Here is a 21,994-nt window from a genome sequence, read left to right as displayed (position 1 = left end):
TAGCTCACCATCTTGACTCTTTTTAAAAAACAAAAAAAACAAAAAAACCACTTTAGACATCTGTCTCGACAGAAGCTGTCAGTTTTGTTCCTTTGTGTCCAGTTTTTGTCCTGTGGTGACTTTAATTCTTCCACACAGTGTGTTGCCTTGATGGCTCTATTCCTAGACGGTGTGTTTTAGATGGATGGCTCCGATCTTGTTTGTTAATATACTCTTCTCACATAGGTAATTTAACCAGTCAACATGGGTTTATATTATGTCAGTGATTCACAGATCTATAACTATCCCTAGTGTTCCATTTGCCCCCTCTATGCTCTATTCTTCCCCTTTAAATTCTGTTTTGGGAATTCAAGTCATAATGTCCTATAACTTAACACAATGAAAAAAAAACCTGTCTCAGGTGGATTATAGACTAGATTCAAATCAGCCACCTCTTTTACTCTCTTCTAGTATACCTTGTACAGTCTCCTCCTGGGGTTAGGAATGCCAGGGGACTTCCACAGACATTTTGAATAGCTTGCAGTGAAATCTTCCTTTTGCTCTCTTAGTAACGCCAAGTACTGTGAATACCTTCCTACTTTCCTCAGTGGTCTATCTTTATGCCATTTTTTTAGTTCCATTTAGATACCAACTGGAGTATGCCTAGATCTGCATAGGTGGTGAGGATTCCGGAATGTCCAAGGAACTCTCTCTTCTCCCACTCCCTTGTGTGCTGTACAGGAAGCTGGCACACTCAGTCCTTGCTCTTGCTCAGCAAACTGGTTAAGCTATCTGTACGGCCCCTTTGTGCTGCTCCACAGCAGGGGCCAGAAGCTGGCCATATAGCATTAATAATTGATAAAACAGAAATTCATGTTCAGAGCTCCTCTACATAAAACCAGTTCTCTCAATTAAAGAAAAAACGGTTACTCACCTTTGTAACTGTTGTTCTTCAAGATGTGTTGCTCATGTCCATTCCAATTAGGTGTGTGTGTGCAATGTGCACGGCCGTCAGATAAAATTTACGACTCGGTGGGTTGGCTGTGGAGCCCCCTGGAGTGGTGCCTTCACGGCGCTTGATATATACCCCAGCCGACCCAGCGCCTCCTCAGTTCCTTCTTGCCGGCTACTCCGACATAGGGGAAGGGGGGCGGGTTTGGAATGGATATGAGCAACACGTCTCGAAGAACAACAGTTACAAAGGTAAGTAACCGTTTTTTCTTTGAGTGCTTGCTCAGATCGATTCCAATTAGGTGACTCCTGAGCCTTACCTATGCGGTGGGGTCGGAGTGAAGCAACGTGGATTGTAGGACCGCTCTACCAAATGCCGCGTCGTCTCTGGTGTGCTGGACGATGGCATAGTGCGAAGCAAAAGTGTGTACTGAGGACCAAGTCACGGCTCTGCAGATCTCATGGATTGGCACCTGGGCCAGGAACGCCGCCGATGAAGCCTAGGCCCTTGTGGAGTAAGCAGTGAGGGGCAGGGTCAGTACACAGGCCAGATCATAGCAAGCACGGATACAGGACATGATCCATGAAGAGACCCTCTGAGATGAGACCAGGAGGCCTTTCATCTGGTCCGCCACTGCAATGAAGAGCTGGGTCATCTTTTTGAACAGCTTCGTACACTCAATGTAGAAGGCAAGGGCCTTACGGACATTGAGGGAGTGCAGCCGCTGTTCCTGGCGACTGGCATGCGGTTTTGGATAAAAAAACAGAAGAAAAATGTCTTGGCTGATTATGGAAGGCCAATATAACCTTGGGAAGAAAGGCCGGGTGAGGCCAAAGCTGAACCTTATCTTTATGGAAGATCATGTAAGTTGGTTCCAAGGTAAGGGCTCTCAGCTCAGAGACCCACCACGCTGACATGATAGCGACCAGGAAAGCTGTTTTCCAGGAGAGGTAAAGAAAGGGGCAGGTGGCTAGCGGCTCGAATGGGGGCCCCGTGAGTCTGGAGAGGACCAGGTTAAGGTCCCATGTGGGGATGGCTGTCTAACTTGTGGGTAGAGATGGTCCAGGCCCTTGAGGAACCTGTCAATCATGGGATTGGTGAAGACAGAGCGGCCATTCGCACCCGGATGAAGAGCTGAGATAGCTGCCAGGTGAACTCTGACAGAGGATGCTGCCAGGTCCTGCAGTAGTAGGTCCACGAGATACTCCAAAATGAGAGGCACAGACACCTGGAGAGGGAGTGTGTTGCGCTGAGTGTACCAGCATGAAAACCGCTTCCACTTAGCCGTATATGTGGCCCTAATGGAGAGTTTCCTGCTGCCCATCAGTACTTACTGCCCAGATTCTGAACAGAGAAGTTCTGAAGGGTTCAGCCACGCAGCATCCATGCCGTGAGGTGGAGAGATCGCAGGTTGGGATGGCAGAAGTGACCGTGATCCTGAGTGATCAGATCTGGAAGAAGAGGCAATGGGACTGGAGCGTCCAGAGGGAGTTCCAGGAGCGTGGTGTACCAGTGCTGCCTGGGCCACGCCGGAGCTACCGGAATCACTCATGCCCTGTCCCTGTGCACTTTGCGCAAGACCCTGTGCACCAGGGGGAACGGGGGAAAGGCGTAAAATAGTTGACTTGTCCACGGGAGTAGGAAGGCATCTGTGAGAGAGCCCAGGGAGCGGCCTTGGACAGAGCAGAAAGCCGGACATTTCCGATTGCTGCGGGAGGCAAAAAAGTCGACCTGGGGAAACCCCCACTTTCGGAAGATGGGGTGGATGACATCTGGTCAAGGGGACCACTCGTGTGAGCAGAAGGACCTGCTCAGGTGGTCTGCCAGCATGTTCTGGACCCCAGGTAGAAATGACGCCACCAGGTGAATGGAAAGGGCTATACAGAACTCCCACAGTCGAACGGCCTCCTGATGGGGGGGGAACGGGCCGCCCTTGTTTGTTGATGTAGAAGATGGCGGTGGTGGTGTCTGCAAGGACCGCCACACAACGACCCTGCAGCCGCTCCCGGAAGGCTTGACAGCAAGCCGCACTGCTATCAGCTCCCGGACGTTGATATAAAGGGAGAGTGTGGATGGGGGCCATAGGTCCTGTGTCTGAATGTCCCCTAAGTGGGCGCCCCATCCCAGGGCTGATGCATCCGTGATGAGGGACAAGGAGGGCTGCGGGCTGTGAAAAGGAACTCTTTTGCATACTGCCTAGGGATCTAGTTGCCAGTGGAGGGAGGCCATGAGCCACTCTGGGACTGTGACCACCAAGTTCAGGCTGTCCCGACCTGGGCGATAGACTGATGCCAGCCGGGTGGAGTCGACGTCTGGCATACCTGGTCATGTATATGCAGAAAGTCATGTAGCCAAGAAGACTCAAGCAGCTTCTTGCCAATGAGGTTGGGAAGCTCTGAAGGCTCCAGACAAGGGCCACAATAGACTGGAAACGAGCATCCAGCAGGATGGCTCGTGTCTGCACGGAGTCCAGAACCGCCCCAATGAATTCTATTCTCTGGGTCGGTTCTAGTGTCAGTTTTGCCATGTTGAGAAGAAGGCCTAACCGACGAAACATGTCCATGACCAAGCGGAGGTCAGACTGCACCAGTTCTCTGGTGTGCCCACAGATAAGCCAGTCGTTGAAGTAAAGGTATACCTGCACCTGCCCTCGACGAAGGAAGGCCGCCACAACTGCCATACATTTGGTGAATACTCAGGGGGTCATGGAAAGACTGAAGGGAAGGGCCGTGAACTGATAGTGTTTGCGGTTGACCACAAAGTGGAGGAAGCATCTGTGCGCTGGATGAATCGCTATGTGGAAATACGCGTCCTTCATGTCAAGGGTGGCATACCAATATCCAGGAAAGGTATAATGATGCCCAAGGAGACCATGCAGAACTTCAACTTTACCATGAACTTGTTGAGTCCGCACAGGTCCAGAATGGGCTGAAGCCTGCCCTTTGCCTTGGGGATTAAGAAATATTGGGAGTAAAACCCCCTGCCCCTTAGCTCCCTCAGGACCTCCTCGATTGTCCCCATTGTGAGGAGCACTTGAACCTCCTGAATAAGGAGTTGCTCATGAGAATGGTCCCTGAAGAGGGATGGGGGTGGGAGGGCAGGGAGGAAGAGAATTGGAGAGAGTATCTCACTTTCACCATGTGGAGGATCCAGCAGTCTGTGGTTATCAGAGACCAAGCATGGTGGAAATGGGATAAACGATTCAATAAAGGTGAGGTAGACTCCTGAACGAGGTCCGGTACGCCGGCCTTGGGCATCCCTTCAAAAGTCCTGTTTTGAGCCAGACAAAGGCTTGGTTGGGCCCTGGCCTTGTCCTGATGGGGGGGTTAGATGGCTTCCTCCTGCCATTATGTCCCCGCTGCCTATAGAAATCCTGCCTCGGCTGAGGAGGATACAGGCGCTGTTGTGGCTCCTGAGACTTGAAGGGTTTCCGCTGGGTAGCCCGTGTGTGGATGCTCAAGGACTTCATTATTGTCCTTGAGCCTTTAAGGCTTTGTAGCCTTGAATCTGTCTCTTCCGAAAACGGGCCCTCTCCATCAAAGGGAAGGTCCTGCCGTGTCTGCTGAAGTTCTGGTGGTAGGCTGGAGGCTTGTAGCCAGGAGATACGTCTTATCGCAATCCCTGAGGACAAAGTATGAGCGGTGGAGTCTGCAGCATCCAGCGAGGCCTGCAGCGAGGTCTGTGCCTCTGTTTTTTCCCTTTTCTGCCAAAGCCCCAAACTCCTCTCTGGACTCAGGAGGTACTAGCTCCTTATATTTCAGCATGGAGTTCCAGGAGTTAAAATTGTAACGGCTCAGGATCGCCTGCTGATTTGCAATCCTGAGCTCAAGTCCCCCCGAGGAATAAACTTTGCACCCAAACAAATCAAGGCGCTTGGCGTCCTTCGATTTGTGTGCTGGGATTTGCTGGCCGTGCCGTTCTTTCTCGTTCACTGATGCCACCACAAGCGAGCAGGGCTGAGGGTGGGTGAACAGATAATACCTCTTTGAGGGGGCAAAGTATTTTCTCTTCACTCCCTTAGCAGTCGGGGGGGGATGGACGCAGGTGTCTGCCACATCATTCTGGCGGGGGTTTGGATGGTCCGAATAAGGGGTAGGGCCACTCTTGATGGAGCTTCTGCGGACAGAATATCAACCACTGGGTCCTCCACCTCCTCCGCCTGCAGGTTCATGATCTGCGCCACCCTACACAGAAGGTTCTGGTGGACACAGAGGTCTATCAGAGGGGGACCCGAGATTGCAATGCCTGCCACCACCTTGTTGGGGGAAGAGGAGGAGGCCGCAGTGGGAAGAAGGTCATCCAGGTCCTCTTGTGGACCTGGGCCCGGGTGTCCTGTGCCAGTTATCTCAGGACCTGGACCAGGAACTGGTGTTGGGGGAGGTCCTGAAGCGGGGAGGGGAGGTCCTAAAGCAGAGAGGGAAGGCGCCATGGTCTCCATGCATCCCAGGGCGGGCCGACTGGTGGTAGCCTCTGACATTCGTGGCTTGGACGGGGCTGATCGAGAAGCCCCAGACAGAGCACCCTGGGCCTGGTGGTACCCCCAGGGCGTCCAGAACAGCTATTGAGTGGGCCCTTGAACTGGACCCTGCTCCTGTGCTTGCCAATGCCCAGCCCCTGAGTCCAGGTGGCTGTGGTCCAAATGGCGGCATTCGGAGAAACGTGATCCTGAAGAACGAGAAGTGGAACGTGAGGGCTACAGTGGTGCTGAGCGGATCTGCGCCGGGTCACATCTACGAGGCAATGGGAATGGTGCTGTGACGCTGGGGAACGGTGCCGGGACCTGGATCTGGACCTGGGTCAATATGATGACTGGCAGCAAGAGCAGCGTCGGGTCCAGGATCTGCTCCTCAATGGCGATCGGCGGGCAGATCGGTGCCAGGACCGGTGCCAGGAGTCGGACCGGCGCCACAAGTGTGATCGGCGCAGTGAAGAAGAGCAGCACCGGGAGTTGGAGCGCTATCGGGACTGCAAGTGGCGTCAGGAACGGTGCTGAGAACAGGATCAGTGCCGTGGCTTAACCGACAGTGCCAACGGGTGGCTTTAGGGACAGCTTGCCCCGGGACGGTGCCGCACATACAGGAACCAGTGCCTTGGCATGAGGCTGAGGGGATGCCGATGCCGTCATGGCAATAAGATCCCTTGTGGCAGCAAAAGGCATCCAGGGTGGACGGCAACTGGACCTCAACCATGCTGTGTGTCAGGGAGTCCAGAGGCACCGGACTCAACGGCTCTCCCCTCAGGGCCGGAGTCAGCGGTTCAGAAACCGTAGGCTGTGCCCCAAGACGCTCCCCTGTGGGACACGTCTCCACAGGTGGTTCCAGGGAGGCTGGTCTCTGAGGAGGCGGACCACCCTTTTCTGGCTTCTGGTGCTGCTTCTGGCCAGGAGAATGGGAGCAACACCGGGCCGATGAAGTTGGTTGTGGTGCTGGGGTGCGTCGGTGCTGCAGGTCTCGTTCAAAGTCCAACCAAGGTGCAGCTCCTACCGCTGCCGCTGGGGCGCTGTGCACCAAGGCGCTCAGTGCCGGATCTTGGCGCACCACAGGAGGCTGAGGGCTAAGAGCTGCCTCCATGAGGAGCTGTTTTAAAGAGAAGTCCCACTCCTCCTTAGTCCAGGGATGAAACCCTTTGCAGATCCTGCACTTGTCTGCTTGATGAGACTCTCCCAGACACTTCAGGCAAGAGTCATGGGGGTTGCCCGTTGGCATGGGCTTAGAGCAGGAACCGCAGGGCTTGAATCCCAGAACCTTGGGCATGAGCCCAAGAGAAAAATCGGGCAGGAGGGGAAAAAAAAACCAACCCCACTAATACTAACTATAACTATCAAGAACTATAACTATTAACTGTAAACTATTTACAATAAACTATGCTAGGGAGAGTGGAGAGCAGCGAAGCAGAACTCCCCAGTTCCAACGACCATCACGGGCGGTAAAAAGGAACTGAGGAGGCGCTGGGTCGGCTGGGGTATATATCAAGCGCCATGAAGGCGCTACTCCAGAGGAGTCCACAGCCGACCCACCGGGTGTTGCTAGGGTCGAAATTCTCCGGCCGTGCAGACGGCACGCACGCACCTAATTGGAATCAATATGAGCAAGCACTCGAAGAATCCTTCAAATCCCCTTTTTCAATTCACAATGTAAATATTTAGGTGCTATTGCTAAAATATGGTTAATGTTGACACTATGCCACAGATACCAGCAATTCTGGAAGACAGTTTGGAATACCCTTCCTTGGTGAACTTTCAGTGCGGCCAGTGTGGACATACTTGTACCACACTTTGGTAAAAGGGGCTCCCTCTTCTAAACAGGCAGAGTTAACATGTCTGTTTTGCTGTTCATGGAACAGTAGAAAATTTCTGAATAGAGTTCAATAAAACAGCAAAGAAAACTAAGTTGCTAAAACTCAAGTCATTTGTAGTACCTGCTACATGATGCAATATTTGTGGGTGTAGAGAGCAAGTTTCCCAGTAAATATACAAAATCATTTTACAAGACTTCATTCTATCTGAAGACATAAAACCACGATCTTGCCGATGTGACCATTAAAGGTCTGCTCTGAGCAGCATTGAACAACATGATGGTAAAAATAATCATGTTTCACAGAACCTCTGTCTACACTATTTCTCCACTATTACTAGCCATGATGGAGCTGCACCACTGGAAAATTTGGGGAAGGAAAAACCCAGTGTACACACAGCCCCAGAGTTTGTTTGATAGTGTAGCTTTCTTTACTTCATCAGGGGAGTCAGTTAGGATTTCCTGTCCTAAACTGTTGTGTAAAATGTTGCTCTGTTAAACAACTGCCACATTTCTCCCAGAGCTGGCTGCACTTTAGTAACCAGAGAAGTGATTTTTTTTACATATAGGAGCCAAGGAGGCTGTAGGAGTCAAGTCACTGTTTGAAAATCACATTGGATCTCTCTAAATGACAAAGGTAGGAGATTATCAGTTTCTGTTTACCCCCAATAGAGAAACTGTCTCCAAGGGGTATGTGATGGAGATGATGATCTGACACAGAATTACCATTCCTCAGGCCCCATCTTGATCCTACTGTAGTAAGTAGCAAAACTGTCAAGAACATCACTGTCAAGAAGAAGGGATGGGTCTTTTAGAAAGGCTTTAAAGCTTCACAAAGGCCCCAATCCTACACCTGTTAAAGTCCATGACACTCTTGCTGTTTACTTCGCCACAAGCAGGATGGGGCAGAAAGAGCCTCTGTTAATGAAGTCCCACCTTCCTGTCCCATGGGAAGGGTCAGCCAGATCATGTCTGGGCCCTATGGACAATGGAAAATTCTAGCACTTTTACCCTGCACTGTACACAACCACTGTGTCTACCATGAGCTCTATCCCTTTAGTTCTATCCTGCTGTTCCCCACCACTGTCCAGTTCTTCATTTTTCTCTCTTCCCTTCCACAGTGTTTCCCATTTCACTCAGACCTTCCTTCATTTTCTCATGCACCCTCTCCATCCCTCTGTCCATTTCAAATGCTCCCTCTTTTATCACTAATTCTCTCCCATTTTCCCTCTTTGTGCAGGTTCTGCCTCCCAAAAGCATGTTGTGCTCATGAATCCCTGGGCATGATCAAATATAGTATAATACAGCTGTTTCAGATTGCTGGCAGGTTGGGAAGCAGCTCTGGCATAAGAAAAAACAAATCCTAGTGACCACTTTTACTGAAATTCTTTCAGAGCATAGCTGATAAAGATTTGATTATTCAGATACATATGAGATCGAGGATTACTCCCCTCTTCTCCCAGCTCTTTTTCCCACATAGTCCGCTTTTGTGAGCTACCTTCCCCATCAGCCACACCTGAGTTTTATAAATAAGGGGAACATTCTAGCGTTTCCACACATAACATACATAGCCCAGAAATCTGCCATAACAACACAGTCCAGGGTAAGGGGCAACAAGGTAAAGGAGATCTGGGTTCTGTTCCCAACTCTGCCACAGACTTGCTATGTGACTTAGGCAAGTTAACTACTGTGTCTCATTTTCCCTATATATAAATTAATATTACTTATACTTCCTAATCTCAGGGAGGTAGTATGAGTCTAAATTAATTAACATTTATGACTTGCTAAGATCCTATGGTGCTAGAGCCATAAAAATTCTTATAAATAAATACAACAGAGCAATCCACTTTGTTTTGCGGAGTTTCAAATCTAGACCAAACATAATGCCTAGATTAGACAGGTGAAAAAGTAGGAATTTTATAACACTCAATTTTTCTTACATTTTTCAACCCAATACACTGTCTAAGAGGACAAGTCAAGAATGACATGAACTCACAGGCTGGCCCACCATAAATCCTACACTTAAGCCCCAAAAGATTCAATGATAGCTGGGTGGCCTGATTTATAGGTAACAATGTATTTTAAACAAGCATAACACCATGTACTAGAGATTATTGATCCTTGTTTATAACTCTGAAGAAATGAGAATGGACTGAAGCATCCACCTTGAAAAACCTCTGATCTGCTGATCACCTCAATCAAGAGCTAAAGATTTTCATCTGGGAAACTTTGTCTACGTATAGAGCCTTAGGATATGTCTACAGCGCTGCTCAGACAGCACTGAAGGAAACCGCTGTTGTGTGTTCACACTGTCAGCTGCCTGCGCAATAGCATGTTTACACTTGCAGCGGTATTCGGAGCAGTGCACTCTGTGCAGCTATCCCATAAAGCATCTCTTCCGCTTCTGCTGCTAAGAGTTGCAGGAAGGTGGAGGGAATCCTGGGTCCTGTCCCAATGCCCCATGATGCACGGTTTCGAATCCCAGCAGTCCCATGCTTCCGTCCACATTTGGCACCATCAGGTGTTTGTGTACTGTACACACTGCCTCTTCCGTCTGCAGGAATGGATCCTGAACTGTTGACCAGTATACTGCTCGCTCTGACTAACACATCACAAGTGGCAGTGGAGTTATTTGTTAAACTACAAAGGCAAGAGGAGTGTGACATTGATCTCACCACACAGAGTAGCTACAACACAAGATTGGTGTGGCATTCACGGAGGTGCTGACCACAGTGGACCACTGCTTTTGGGCTCGGGAAACAAGCACTGAGTGGTGGGATCACATCGTCTTGCATGTCTGGGATGATGAGCAGTGGCTGCAGAACTTTCAGATGAGGCAAGCCACATTCATGGGACTGTGTGATGAGTTTGCCCCAGCCCTGCGGCACAAGGACACAAGAAAGAGAACTGCCTTGCCGTTGGAGAAGCGCGTGGTGATTGCACTGTGGAAGCTGGCTACTCCAGAGTGCTACTGATTGGTCGCTAACCAGTTCATAATGGAAAAGTTGACCTTTGGATTCATGTTGACGGAAATGTGCAGGGCCATTAATCACATCCTGCTCCGAAACACCATGACTCTGGGCAACGTGCATGACATTGTGGATGGCTTTGCACAAATGGGCTTCCCTAACTGCGGAGGGGCGATTAGATGGCATGCATATTCCAATTCTGGCACCAGACTACCTCGCCAGTGAGTACATTAATCGGAAGGGGTATTTCTCAATGTTCTCCAGGCACTTGTGGATCACAGTGCGCGTTTCACAGACATTAACGCGGGCTGGTCTGGAAAGGTGCATGACTCACCCATCTTTCGGAACACTGGCCTGTTCAGGAAGCTGCAAACACAGACTTTCTTCCCAGACCAGAAGATCACCTTAGGGGAAGTTGAAATGCCCACTGTGATCCTGGGAGACCCCGCCTAGCCCTTAATGGCGTGGCTTACGAAGCCATACATGGGGCACCTTGACAGCAGCAAGGAGTGGTTCAACAATAGGCTGAGCAAGTGCAGATAATGTTGAGTGTGCTTTTGGCCATTTAAAGGCCTGCTGGCACTGCCTAAATGGGAAACTGGACCTGGCCGATGACAATATTCCTATGCTTATAGCCACATGCTGTATGCTCCATATTTGTGAAGGGAAAGGTGAAAGCTTTACTCAGGGCTGGACTGCTGAGGCCTTAACACCTGGAGGCTGAATTTGAACAGCCAGAGACCAGGGCTATTAGAGGGGTGCAGCATGGGGCCATAAGGATCAGGGATGCCTTGAGGCAGCAATCTGAAGCTGAAAGCCATTCATATTTGTTGCTATGCTCAGGAGTGCAGTGCTTGTAATGTTAGGAGGGGATTGTGATTGCAGATGATGCAATATGAAGGTTTAAGATAACTGTCTGTTGGTTTGCAGGGCTCTGTTTGCTTTCACACCAACACAATTATTTTATTAAAAAACAACAACTGGAGGAGAGAGACAAACAGAAAAACACATCAGCACTGAGGGAGATGGGGGAAGGGAAGTTCCCAGGAGGAGGTGGGGTCCCAGGATGGTTAAAGATTTGTTTATGTCCAGGGATCATATCCAGCCTTCTCCTTTGGAGTACAGTGCAGTGCAGCGCAGCGGGTACTGTATTTCAGCAGGGCTAAACTGCAGAGGGACTGGTGTTGAGTGTAGTGGGTACTGGGAGTCCGTAGTGCTGGAGTGTGACGGGGAAGGAGTGGAATGCAGTGGGTACAGACTGGAGCCAGGAGGTTGATAAGAGTGTGTTGGAGGTGTCTGGGGGCGCATGGGAAAGTTTTGCGACAGCAGCCGCCGGGGAGGGCGGGTGGGGAACTGCTTGGTTTGCAATACTAGCATCGCCTGGAGCATGTCCGCTTGGTGGTCCATAACGTTTAAGAGCCGCTCTGTGGCTTCATTCTGGCACACTACATTCTCCTTTTGGTCCCTCTTCTCGCGGTCCCGCCACTCCTTTGAATCCTGTTTTTTGGCCGCAGAATGCATCATAATGTCACATAGAAAATCCTCCTTAGTTCTTCGTGGCTGCTTTCTAATTCTGCGCAGCTATTCAGTTGCCAATAACAAAGAGGGAGGCTGGGCTCCCAAGGTCATCTCTGTGGAATATAAATGCAACATTTTACAGAAGCAGTATTGTTTGCAACACACAACACTAATTCAGTGATTTAAAACACAGCTGTCACTAACTGGCTGACCCCGGGCAAGCACACATGAGCCACAAGACCTGCAAAATGGTGAGTAGCTACAGGAGCAGGGTAAATCAGTGTTCCCAGGCACGTGGCTCTTGGGGAGAGTCAGCACTGTAGTGGGGGTCTGATATTCATTTTCCCCACATTATCCACAGGCTGTGTTCATTATGGAAGATATCTTGCTGCCGAGGGGGAGCAGGGACTCAAGGGAGGGTCTTCAAGACTCTGTCTTCCGCCCTGGCCCTTATGCGGCTCGTCTGTGTGCAGCAATGGTTCCCCTCCAGTGACAGCACAGTGGCGTGGAAAAGTTACCATTAATGGGGCAAGAAACAAAGCAGCTCTGCCAAAGAACCTGCGGCAGTGGATTGCCCAGTATCTACATGAGGGTTTCCTGGAGAAATCTGAGGGAAATTCCCGTGAAGTGAGGGAGTCAATCAACAGCCTGTTTCGCTGCTCAGACGAGGCATGTGGTGGTACACGCATCATACAGACACAAGCCTGCTTTCTGCAACCCTCCTGTCTCCAAGAACTCTATTCAGTGATTCCCAAAATCAAATTCACTTACCAGGGGCCTCCTCTCCTGTTTGCGCTTCACCAAGCTCCGACAGCTGTGACTGACTGGCTAGCCTCTGGGGTAAAAAAGAGCTCCTGGCTGCATGCATCTCTGACCTCAGAGTCGTCCTCTGCCTCTGGGTACCCCTCCCCATCCTCGTCCAAGATTTCCTCCTCCTGGCTCAGTCCACTCTCAACTGGCATGTGAGCCACCAAAGTATCCATAGTGGCCTTCGTGGTGGAAGTGAGGTCACCACTGAGTATCGCGTCCAGCTCTTTGTAGAACTGGCAGCTCATGGGCGCAGCACTGGAGCGGTGGTTTGCCTCCCACGCCTTGTGGTAGGTGTTCCACAGCTCCTTCGCTTTGATCCTGCACTGCAGTGTGTTCCAGTCATGGCCCCTTTATGTCATGCATTGTGAAATCTGTCCTTAGGTATCATAATTCCTATGGCTGGAGCGTAGCTGGGACTGGACAGCCTCTTCTCCCCAAATGTCGATGAGGTCCAACAGCTCAGCGTTGCTCCAAGTGGGGGATCGCCTGGTGCTTGGAGCACTTCCACCTGGAAGAATGTGCTGAGACACTGCACATGTCACCGAGCAAACAGGACTTTCAAAATTCCAAAGGAATATATGGGGTGGGGATGACGGTTGCTCACGTGAAGGCAGGGCAGTAGAGTTCAAACCAATGACCAGAGAGGCAAGAACAGGCATTGTGGGACACCTCCTGGAGGCCAATTGCAGTGCTGTAATCAACCAGGGTGTCTACAACAGCAATGTGGTGCTGTAGCCCCAGTACAGAAAGCTGCATGCCTCTCATCGGGGTGGTTTCTGTGCACTAAGTGGCTTGGCAATGTATACACCTTGGGAGTTAGAATGCAGAAAGCTGCTTTACAGCGCAGAAACTTGCCAGTATAGACAAGGCCTTAGGCAGTAGTAAAGCAATACCATATTAGGCTTCTCTGGAATGATGAAGACTACAAGGCTAATATTCCCTTTATACAGCAAGTGAAGTTCCTTTCTTTATGACAAGAGAAATCAGTCCCTTGTTTTTTGAGATCTCCCACAGTAGTCTGTGTTATATTCTGGATACAAGATCCAATATGGGAAGACTGAGTTGCTGCCCCTTTGTTATTTCCATAGGGAGGAATTAATCCTGAACATCCCCTGCGCAAAGCCTGAGTCAATGGACATGGAGTTTAGGATCACCCTGCAAACCAATGATCAGGGAAGCTGCATGCATTCTGTGTGGATGTTATTCTAGTACCTGAATTAGAATAGTGGCAGTGTTCCCTTGCACAGGGATCTTTAGCCATTAAACTGTGGACTCAGGGGTCAATGCCTGTGCCCCTTCCCCAGCTCTACTGCATGCATGAGGAGAGGAGTCCCTATGCTTGATCACTCCTGTGCTATGTATCCTGTGTATGTTAAAACCTCTGCAGTTCTGTTGTATTGGGGTCACTTTTCAGCTCCTCTACCCAAAAGAAAATCTCACCTCTAAAGAACTGCAAGACTGCTGGCATGTATTTTAAAAGGCTAGTAAAGGCCTTGTTTTATTATTATTTCGGTGAATTCACAGCAATTCTAGAAGTGAATACTCTTGCCACTAGCTCCTCTGGAGCTTAATGAAATGGAGAGGGTTTCCTGTCTCAATGATAGGGAGGACTGATTTAATCAAAATGGTGAATGCAACAGTTTTGATATCCTTTACAACTGTCTCTTGATTATCGAGAGTATTTCTATAAAATAATTTTGCTTCTTCGAATTGTATTTGGTTAAGGGGAAAAATGAGCATTCAGCAAGTTTCCATTACATCAGCTGATGAAACAAGTCTAGTTGTGAAAAGGGACTTTCAGAGGAGCAACTGAGTCTGCTCCATAGAGGGCCCAACATGGATTTGGAGGGATAAAGAAATGAGAAGTGCAGGAGGCCTAGTCAGTCACAGCCAAGGGAAGGCTACAAGTGAGCGATGTGTGAGAGCTTTTGGAGCAAAGACCGCTCGTGGAGTTAGGCCACAAGTTAGTGGTCAATAAAAGTGAACTAGACTGTATTTCAGGGATTAAAATGCTGGCTGGTAAAGGTGGAAATATGTGCAGATAGTTTTATGACAGGGTATGAGCTGGAAAAGTACTGTTGATCTACTTCCTTGCTGTTAAAGTGTGACTACTGATTGGGCTGACGTATATACATCTGAGTTAAGTCAGGGCAGTAATATTAGCCCTGAGCTAACTATAGTCTCCAGATACTCAGGAGAATAAGCATAAGTAAAAACAGGATACCTGGGATGTCTAGAAAACCAAGTATATGTGAATAATGCAGATAGTGAATCGTTCATTTGTGTAAAAAAGTTTCCTGTGTTATGCTGGAACAAGAACCTGATTTATTGTTATCTTAATCTCCAGTATAACTCCTAATGCTTTTTTTTAAAAAAAAACAAAAAAACACACAACTGTAAATGTTACAGGAACATTTTTTGACAGATGAAGTACCGGTGTTTTAAGGTGGCCGACAAATGTATTTTAAAGTAATAACTGTGAGATTACTGTTAGTGCTGACTTATAAAAACATCTACAATCTTGTCTATGCTAGACAGGGGTTGCTGGTATTGCTTGCTATACAGGCAAACCATCCTAACGGAGATGCAGTTTATATCAGAAAAAGGGTTCTCTTGCTTATGTCAGTACCCTGAATTAAATAACGTCTTTTCTGGTTTAATTGTGTCTACACTAGGGCTCTTTCTGGCATAGCTATGTCAGCTAGGGAGGTGATTCTTTTCAACCCATGCTCTTAACTGACATAAGTATGCTGGCAAAACTTAATTATAGTCCAGACCTAAGGTAACAGTAGCTGTAAGCCGCTGGCATTTTTGGCAATTTTTTAGTAACTTAAATAACAAACAAACTTGAACCTGAGCTTGCTCCTGAACGTGGCTGTTTCTAAGGTTGTCCTCTTCAGATTCCTCTGTACCTGTGCCTTTAGTGCTCCTGGGCTGGAGCTAACCCTCTTAGCGTGGCTACCAAATTGACTCAGTAGAATAGCTCAGCTCTCCCCATTCCCAGCACAGCCATACAGAGAGAATCAGAAATTGTCCCTGTATGTGGTAATTCTATAGTACATCTTATTTTGACAGTTGAAGGGTAAAATTCTCAAAAGTGCCTAAGTTGTCTTTCAATGGGACAGCGTATCCTATATAATGAGATGCTTTTGAAAATTTTAGCCAGTGTTCTGATTTCTGAGCACTGCAGCTGACGGGCTTCTACCTCTACTTTTTTGAAAACTGGCAATGTAAAGTGAGTTATACCTTAATGTGTTATACTCTCTGATTCTGGATATGCTTTTAGTTGTTATAGGAAACTGTGGGTCACAACGAGCTTTTGTAAAGTAACTACAGCTGACAAAACTGAAAAAGGCATTCCAGAGAACTACAAATTAGAAAATAAAATATTAAGAGCAAAAGGGTCGATTAATTTTGCTGAATAATCATGCGTATCTAATGTATAATTCATTACATAATTTTAAATTCAAATAATTAGTATATGATTACCTGAAAATAAATTTCTACTTGATTGACTAGCTTCAGTACTCTGAAGCACTTTTACCTGCAAAGGAAGTAGAATGCTCCAATTACAAGAATTCCTAGAACAACAACTGAAGTCAAGAAAGCTGCAAACAGTTCACTTTTAATTTGGGTCTTGAGACTAGGTAGCAAAACTTCTTCACAACGGGCTCCTGTATAGTTCTCAATACACCTGTGAAACCAAGTTTTATATAAATTAGATTTTTTGGCAGGAGGGGGATCATTTTCTGACACAGTACAATTAATTTATATTCATTTCTATAGTGCATATTCATATAAATCCCATTTATAGAATGATGGAAATTTCTGACATAATCCCCTTTGATTTTTGTAACATCACTGGAATGGGATAAAGAAGCATCATTCTCCCCTAAAGTACACTTAAATTATCTCTTTACTATATATGCATTGTGAATCCAGTAGCTACATTATACTCTCCTGCAGACAAACCTGTGGAAGGGGCAGTTTACTTGGAAAAAAACAGTAAGTTGCAGTTCAGTTCCCAGCACATCATCTTAGTGGAGGGCATTAAGTTTTCCTTGCCACATAGGGAGAGGAGAGTGTGGCCTTCCAAATGTACAGAAATAAAATCAGTGGAGAGGAATCCTGCTGCCTGTGCCTCTCTCCCTGTACCTTTTGTAGATTTACCTTTTTCTCTCTGTCCAAGAGCTGCTACTGTTATGACCGATCGAGGAAATGTGCATTCATTGCGACACGGGACGTGAAAAACACTTGACAAATTGCAATGATAGTTACATTTGTAGTATATACAGTGAAATAACAGGCATACCAAAACACATTATATGTTTTTAAAAAGCAGTTGCACTCACAGAGGGAGTTAAAAGGCTTAACTGCTACAGCTACCTTGTGTCAGGCTGGTCAAAACCTTTTCCAAAACTAAGGAGAGGTAACTTCTTTGGCGATCACTGTAGCTTCTGACACAATGTAACAAAATTCCTGCTGTTTAAGTGTATATTAGTGTCAGAAATCAGTGCCTGTACCAGATCTAGTCTAGAAGCAGGGCCTTCAGCAGAGCCAGGCTCTGGCAACCTAACAGTCTGGTATCTAGTAGGCTGCTTGATTGACTGAAAGAGTCTTCAGACATGCAACAGCTCCAGTTCAGTGGCTGATCAAAGCATTTGCCCACAGCTGCTCTCGCCTTGCCTCACTCCAAGGTCACCCGGTCCTGTCTCTCTGTTCCAATTCCTGACTGTCGCTGACCTTTGGCTTGGTGCCTGGCCTCAGACTCCAGCTCTGATGCTTGGCTCAGTTTCCTTGCTGTTGATTCCTGCTCTAACCACTGGGCATGACCACCCCATGTCCTGGTCACCAACAATTACAAGCAGTGCTAAAATGTGTGCTAACGGGGTATACCTCACTGAGCTATATGCACACAGCCAGGTAAGCTAAACACCACTTTACACATTTGATTTTCCAACCTGCCAATCATTTTACCAAACTACAAACCAGAAGGGTGACTCTCATGAATGTTGTATCTATCATGACATCCTGAGATGGACTATGTTACTTCAAGTTTTACAGTAATGAAGAATAGAGGAAGTATTTATAAGGATTTGCAGGAGCTCCTACAACTAACCCAATAGGCTCGCCTTGAAGATCTGTCCAATATCTGTCCTGGCTGTTTGGGTGCAGTACTGAGTTCTAGATTTTTAGCCTCCATAAGTAGAACACTGCTTTGTGATTTTTGGCATGGTGCTTTGTGACTAATAGCTCAAGAAATTCCATCATCCGTAGTAAATGCTGTACAAAGGGCCAAATTGTGGCTTCACTGTACAAAGAGGCTGCATATTGGCAGTAACACTTGGGTTTTAGGAGGGGTTTTTCTGAAGCAGACAGGGCCTGATCATCCACTACCTTGTACTTTATGTAGTCATTTACCCCTGTGAAAAGTTACCCTCCCCGTTTCAGAGAGGTGTAAATGGCTACACAAGATCAAAGGTAACAGCTAATCGGGTTTCTAACACCAGGATTATTTGGGGAGGCACAATGTAATCCAAAATCTATTGTTCTGTGATACAGGTGTATACGTCATTAAGTCTATAGCGTCTCAGGCCAAAATCCCCTCATCTGAACACTTCTCCTAAGACGCAAACCATCTACCTACTAATCCAAGATGACAAAATATACTCCACATGTATGAACTAGTGCACCACAAAGGATCTTTTTTTAAAGTGCTTTTAAAAAAAGCACTCTGAGGAAAATGAAGAAAGGTCTGAAATTTTCCTCATTTAATTTAAAAATGGTCACATTTTTTTCTTTCAGATTTTGTACTCAAAATTTACACTTTTCAGAACCAAAGCAAATTTTTACTTCAGAAATAGTGAACACTTGAGTTAGAGCAGCATGAACCTGTATAGCTGTAGTTAATACTCTCATTATGCTTAAATCAGACATAGAATTCATGCTACTCTATCAGTGAATCGGCTTGAGTTTGACCTCTCTTTTAGGTCAGTGATATGATTCATATGCCATATACAGTTATGGTTATTGTAGAAAGTAGTAATGACTTTACATGTGATCACCATCATTGTTGTTTATTTAAATGGAAATAGGCTTTTAGGGAAAAATATTGATTTTATATATACTGTTTAAAAATTGTGAATGTATCACTGAAGAATTACTAACCAAAAACATCACTCTGGAAAATTCAAATTAGACTTGGCAGATCACCTTTTACATGTTCCTGTTTGCTATCATTCGAATCAGGATTTATTACACTTCATAAAGAGTCAGTATATTATCATCTTGGCTATGATGACAGTGCAGTGCAAAAAAAAGACAGTGGCCAAATTCTGTTCTTAATGATCCCATTGTCAATCTGGGTAAATCAAGTGAAGTCAATGAAGTTATGTTACATTTACACTAGTGTAACTGAAAGAAGAACTTGGCTTGCTTTTTATACAACTGTAATTCAGGATTCAGTTTTGCTAGGTTATAGCCAAATATATGGGCCAAATTATGTAAATATGTTGTATAGCTACAAAAATGGTTGCGTATTAATGTTGGAAGGGCTGAGTTTGCATCCCTGTTTTGGCAGACTTTGGCCCTATATACAACTTCACTTGTCATATTGTCTCTGATTAGAACAGAAATAATCTGGGGGGAAAGTGCACAGGTAGAATTATGACATCAATAAGCACATGTGCAGAAATGTATAGATCACAGTTCTTGACCCTTTGGCCCAATCTCAAAATGTTCCTTGTTGCTCCGGTCAGTGAGTTCTGCAGAGAGACAAATTCAAGGCAGAAAATTTCACTCCCACTTCTCCCTCCCACACTGCCCTGTTGTACACAGGTTTCTTGACAGGCACCAGTGTGCAATCCCCTGCTAGCATTTGACCCATAAACTTATGTTACTGTGAAAAAGTTTGTATACAACATTTCATAACTGTTAATTGGATTTAGAACTAAATTACCCATTGACTGAATGTTGTTCAGTTGGTACTGGTGATATTATAACCAGTCTAACTTAATGGTCTGTTCATAATTCATACCGTGTAAAAGTCAAAGAAATATATAGGCTGAGGCTACAATACTTATTTACGGACATTTCTTATCTAAAGTTCTTTTAAAGACTGACTGACTGCACCATATAAAACTGGAAAGCATTTTATTCAGTAACCATACTGTTTATATCAGCTAATTTCTGTATCTCCTTTCCCCATTTTTCATTACTAGGGACTTTTGAAGGAAAACAGGATCTTTGTAGTTTAGGAGTACATCTGTTCCTGCTTCTTACTCTTGACTTTGAAGGTACAATCCTTTGTGACATTACAATAGATTGCTATAGCTGCTATTGTAATGACACACAGGATTATTGGCTGAATTCTGTAAGGTGCCACTGGCTGTTGAGGGTGTTCAGTGCCTTGCGTGACTGGGCTCATAATCGTACATCTCTACAACAATATACTGTAACATCACAAGGACTGAGACTTTGTCAAGAAAAAGAAGTTGGAGTTGACTATCCAACAGAGGACAATTCTAGAATATCTGTAGTCAATTGCACAAAGAAATCTTCCTGATTTCCCAATTCCTCTGGCACACAGAGATTATAATCTCAATTTGTTGTCCAAATGTTTTCTCTCATTTTCAGTCATCAAATACCAATAATGACTAAATGAACACCATTTTCTTTAAGTCCATTGCCTGAGACCTGATCTTCTCAAATTTACTATCCATGCAGAAACTTGATTCCTGAGAGCTCCCTAGACCCTGCTTAATCAACTGATAACTGTGAGATAACATTTCAGAAATTCTCTGTAGATTTTCATATAATGCAAATTATTTGCATAGTGTCCTTCATAAAGGTATCACAAAATGTTTCATATTGAGAAATACAACAGAAATATAGCTTTAAAGAACAATTTGTCTCATTCAAATAGAAATGGGAAACGATGTACAGAGCTGCAGAGAAAAACAAGCACAGAAAAACAATGTATATGCATTTTTCCTGCATTTAACTATTATTGAATACTGGTGACAGGAAGAATGGAAGCATACAGTGTTAGGAAAGGGAAAGGTGAATAGGTTTCAGCATCACATAAAGAAGAGTTTTAAGGCAAGAGTAGAAGAGGAAGTGAGTGAGTGACTTAGAGAGAGTGAAACAAAATGGGTCAGGAGACGTGAGAGAGACACTGTCGTGAAAAATCACAGAGAAGGGTCTGGGGGAAAAGCAAAGGTTAGAAAAGTAGAGTCATCAGAGTAGACGGATTGGGTGGGATGAGATGAGTAGTCAAAGAATATTTTAAAAATAGGAGGAAAACTTAGAATGTGATTGTCAAGGCTGAATCCCCATTCTGTCACTCTGAGTGCAGAAAGTGGGGGCCCGCAAGGATTTTAATACTTGCCATTCCAGGCTTGTATTAAACTCCCAAGGTTACAGCTTTTCTCTGACCTTGGCTTGGTAAACGCTGCCACCACCCAAATGCAAAAAAACACCCTTTAAACCCAGGAAGGAGCACTTGGGAATTCCTCCCTGTGGGGTACCCTTAAGCCCTTTCATACACACACACCCCGGGGGAAGAGCTGAAAAAGAAAACAAAGGAAATTAGCTGTGGCTATCAGTTAATCAAACAACATGCACAAATCTCTTACGACACCAAAAATCCAATCCTGTTCTTAAAAAAGGTAAATTTTATTAAAAACAAAAAGGAAAAAAAAATACATCTGGAATTTAGGCACTTTGCTAGATCTTAAAAGAAACAATTACAAAAATTAAGCACCCAAAATAGCTTTCTTGGGGGTTCAGCTTAAAGGTTACAAGCAAACAAAAGCATCAGCGGTTAGCACAGAGGACATCCACAAGCCAAAATAAGAAATAAACCTGATAGCATCTAACTAAACATTCCCTATCCAAATTATTTCTTCTAGGTATGGAAGATACTTTTTCATACCTGGTTCAAACCTTACACAGCATTTCTGCTTATAGCATTGCTGCTCTGTGTTCTGGCAGCCCAGAGAACAACAGACAAGGGAAAACTTTCCCATTTTTTAAGTTCTAGCCTTCCCATTTGCTCTTTTGGTCAGGTGCCCACTCCTTTTCTTTTACCTGTGGGCTTGTTAACTCTTTACAGGTAAAGCAAGCAGAGAACAGCTACCAAGAGGGATTTTACAGCTAGCTGGCTGGCTGGGTGTCCATAAATGGGAGCTCTCCCCTCCCTTCATTTGTCACACGCCCCCCAAATTACAGACAGTGCTGGTCAGCCTGGTTTAGGGCGGGTGCACACCAGTTGGGATTTCTTTCTGGAGGGTTAGGAAACAGTTACGAAGATACGTGCACCTCTAATTTTACTAATAATTACATGGAGAACTAAACAGTACTTTTTAAAGGACTACAATGACTTAGCATACAGGGACATTTTCACCTGGCTGATTCTGGGAAACCATCCCGGGACAGTGCATCAGCCACTTGGTTAGAGGCTCCTGAAATGT

General features: G+C 46.0%; 2 protein-coding genes across 4 annotated transcripts in view; one reads left to right on the top strand and one right to left on the bottom strand.

Moving 5' to 3' along the window:
• Positions 1–21,994, top strand: part of TMEM266 (transmembrane protein 266) — a 191,388-nt gene that overhangs the window by 9,141 nt on the left and 160,253 nt on the right. The gene's annotated exons all lie outside the window — the stretch shown is intronic.
• NRG4 (neuregulin 4) overlaps positions 1–21,994 on the bottom strand; it is a 63,227-nt gene that overhangs the window by 4,858 nt on the left and 36,375 nt on the right. For both annotated transcript variants that reach the window (XM_073303524.2, XM_073303523.2), the window contains exon 6: positions 16,066–16,215. In XM_073303524.2, the coding sequence (XP_073159625.1) occupies positions 16,066–16,215 (150 nt within the window). The remainder of the gene's footprint in view (positions 1–16,065; positions 16,216–21,994) is intronic.

The sequence above is a fragment of the Lepidochelys kempii genome, chromosome 10 (assembly GCF_965140285.1).
Source record: "Lepidochelys kempii isolate rLepKem1 chromosome 10, rLepKem1.hap1, whole genome shotgun sequence".
Lineage (NCBI taxonomy): Eukaryota > Metazoa > Chordata > Testudines > Cheloniidae > Lepidochelys > Lepidochelys kempii.
This window is presented reverse-complemented; position numbering and strand designations above follow the sequence as displayed.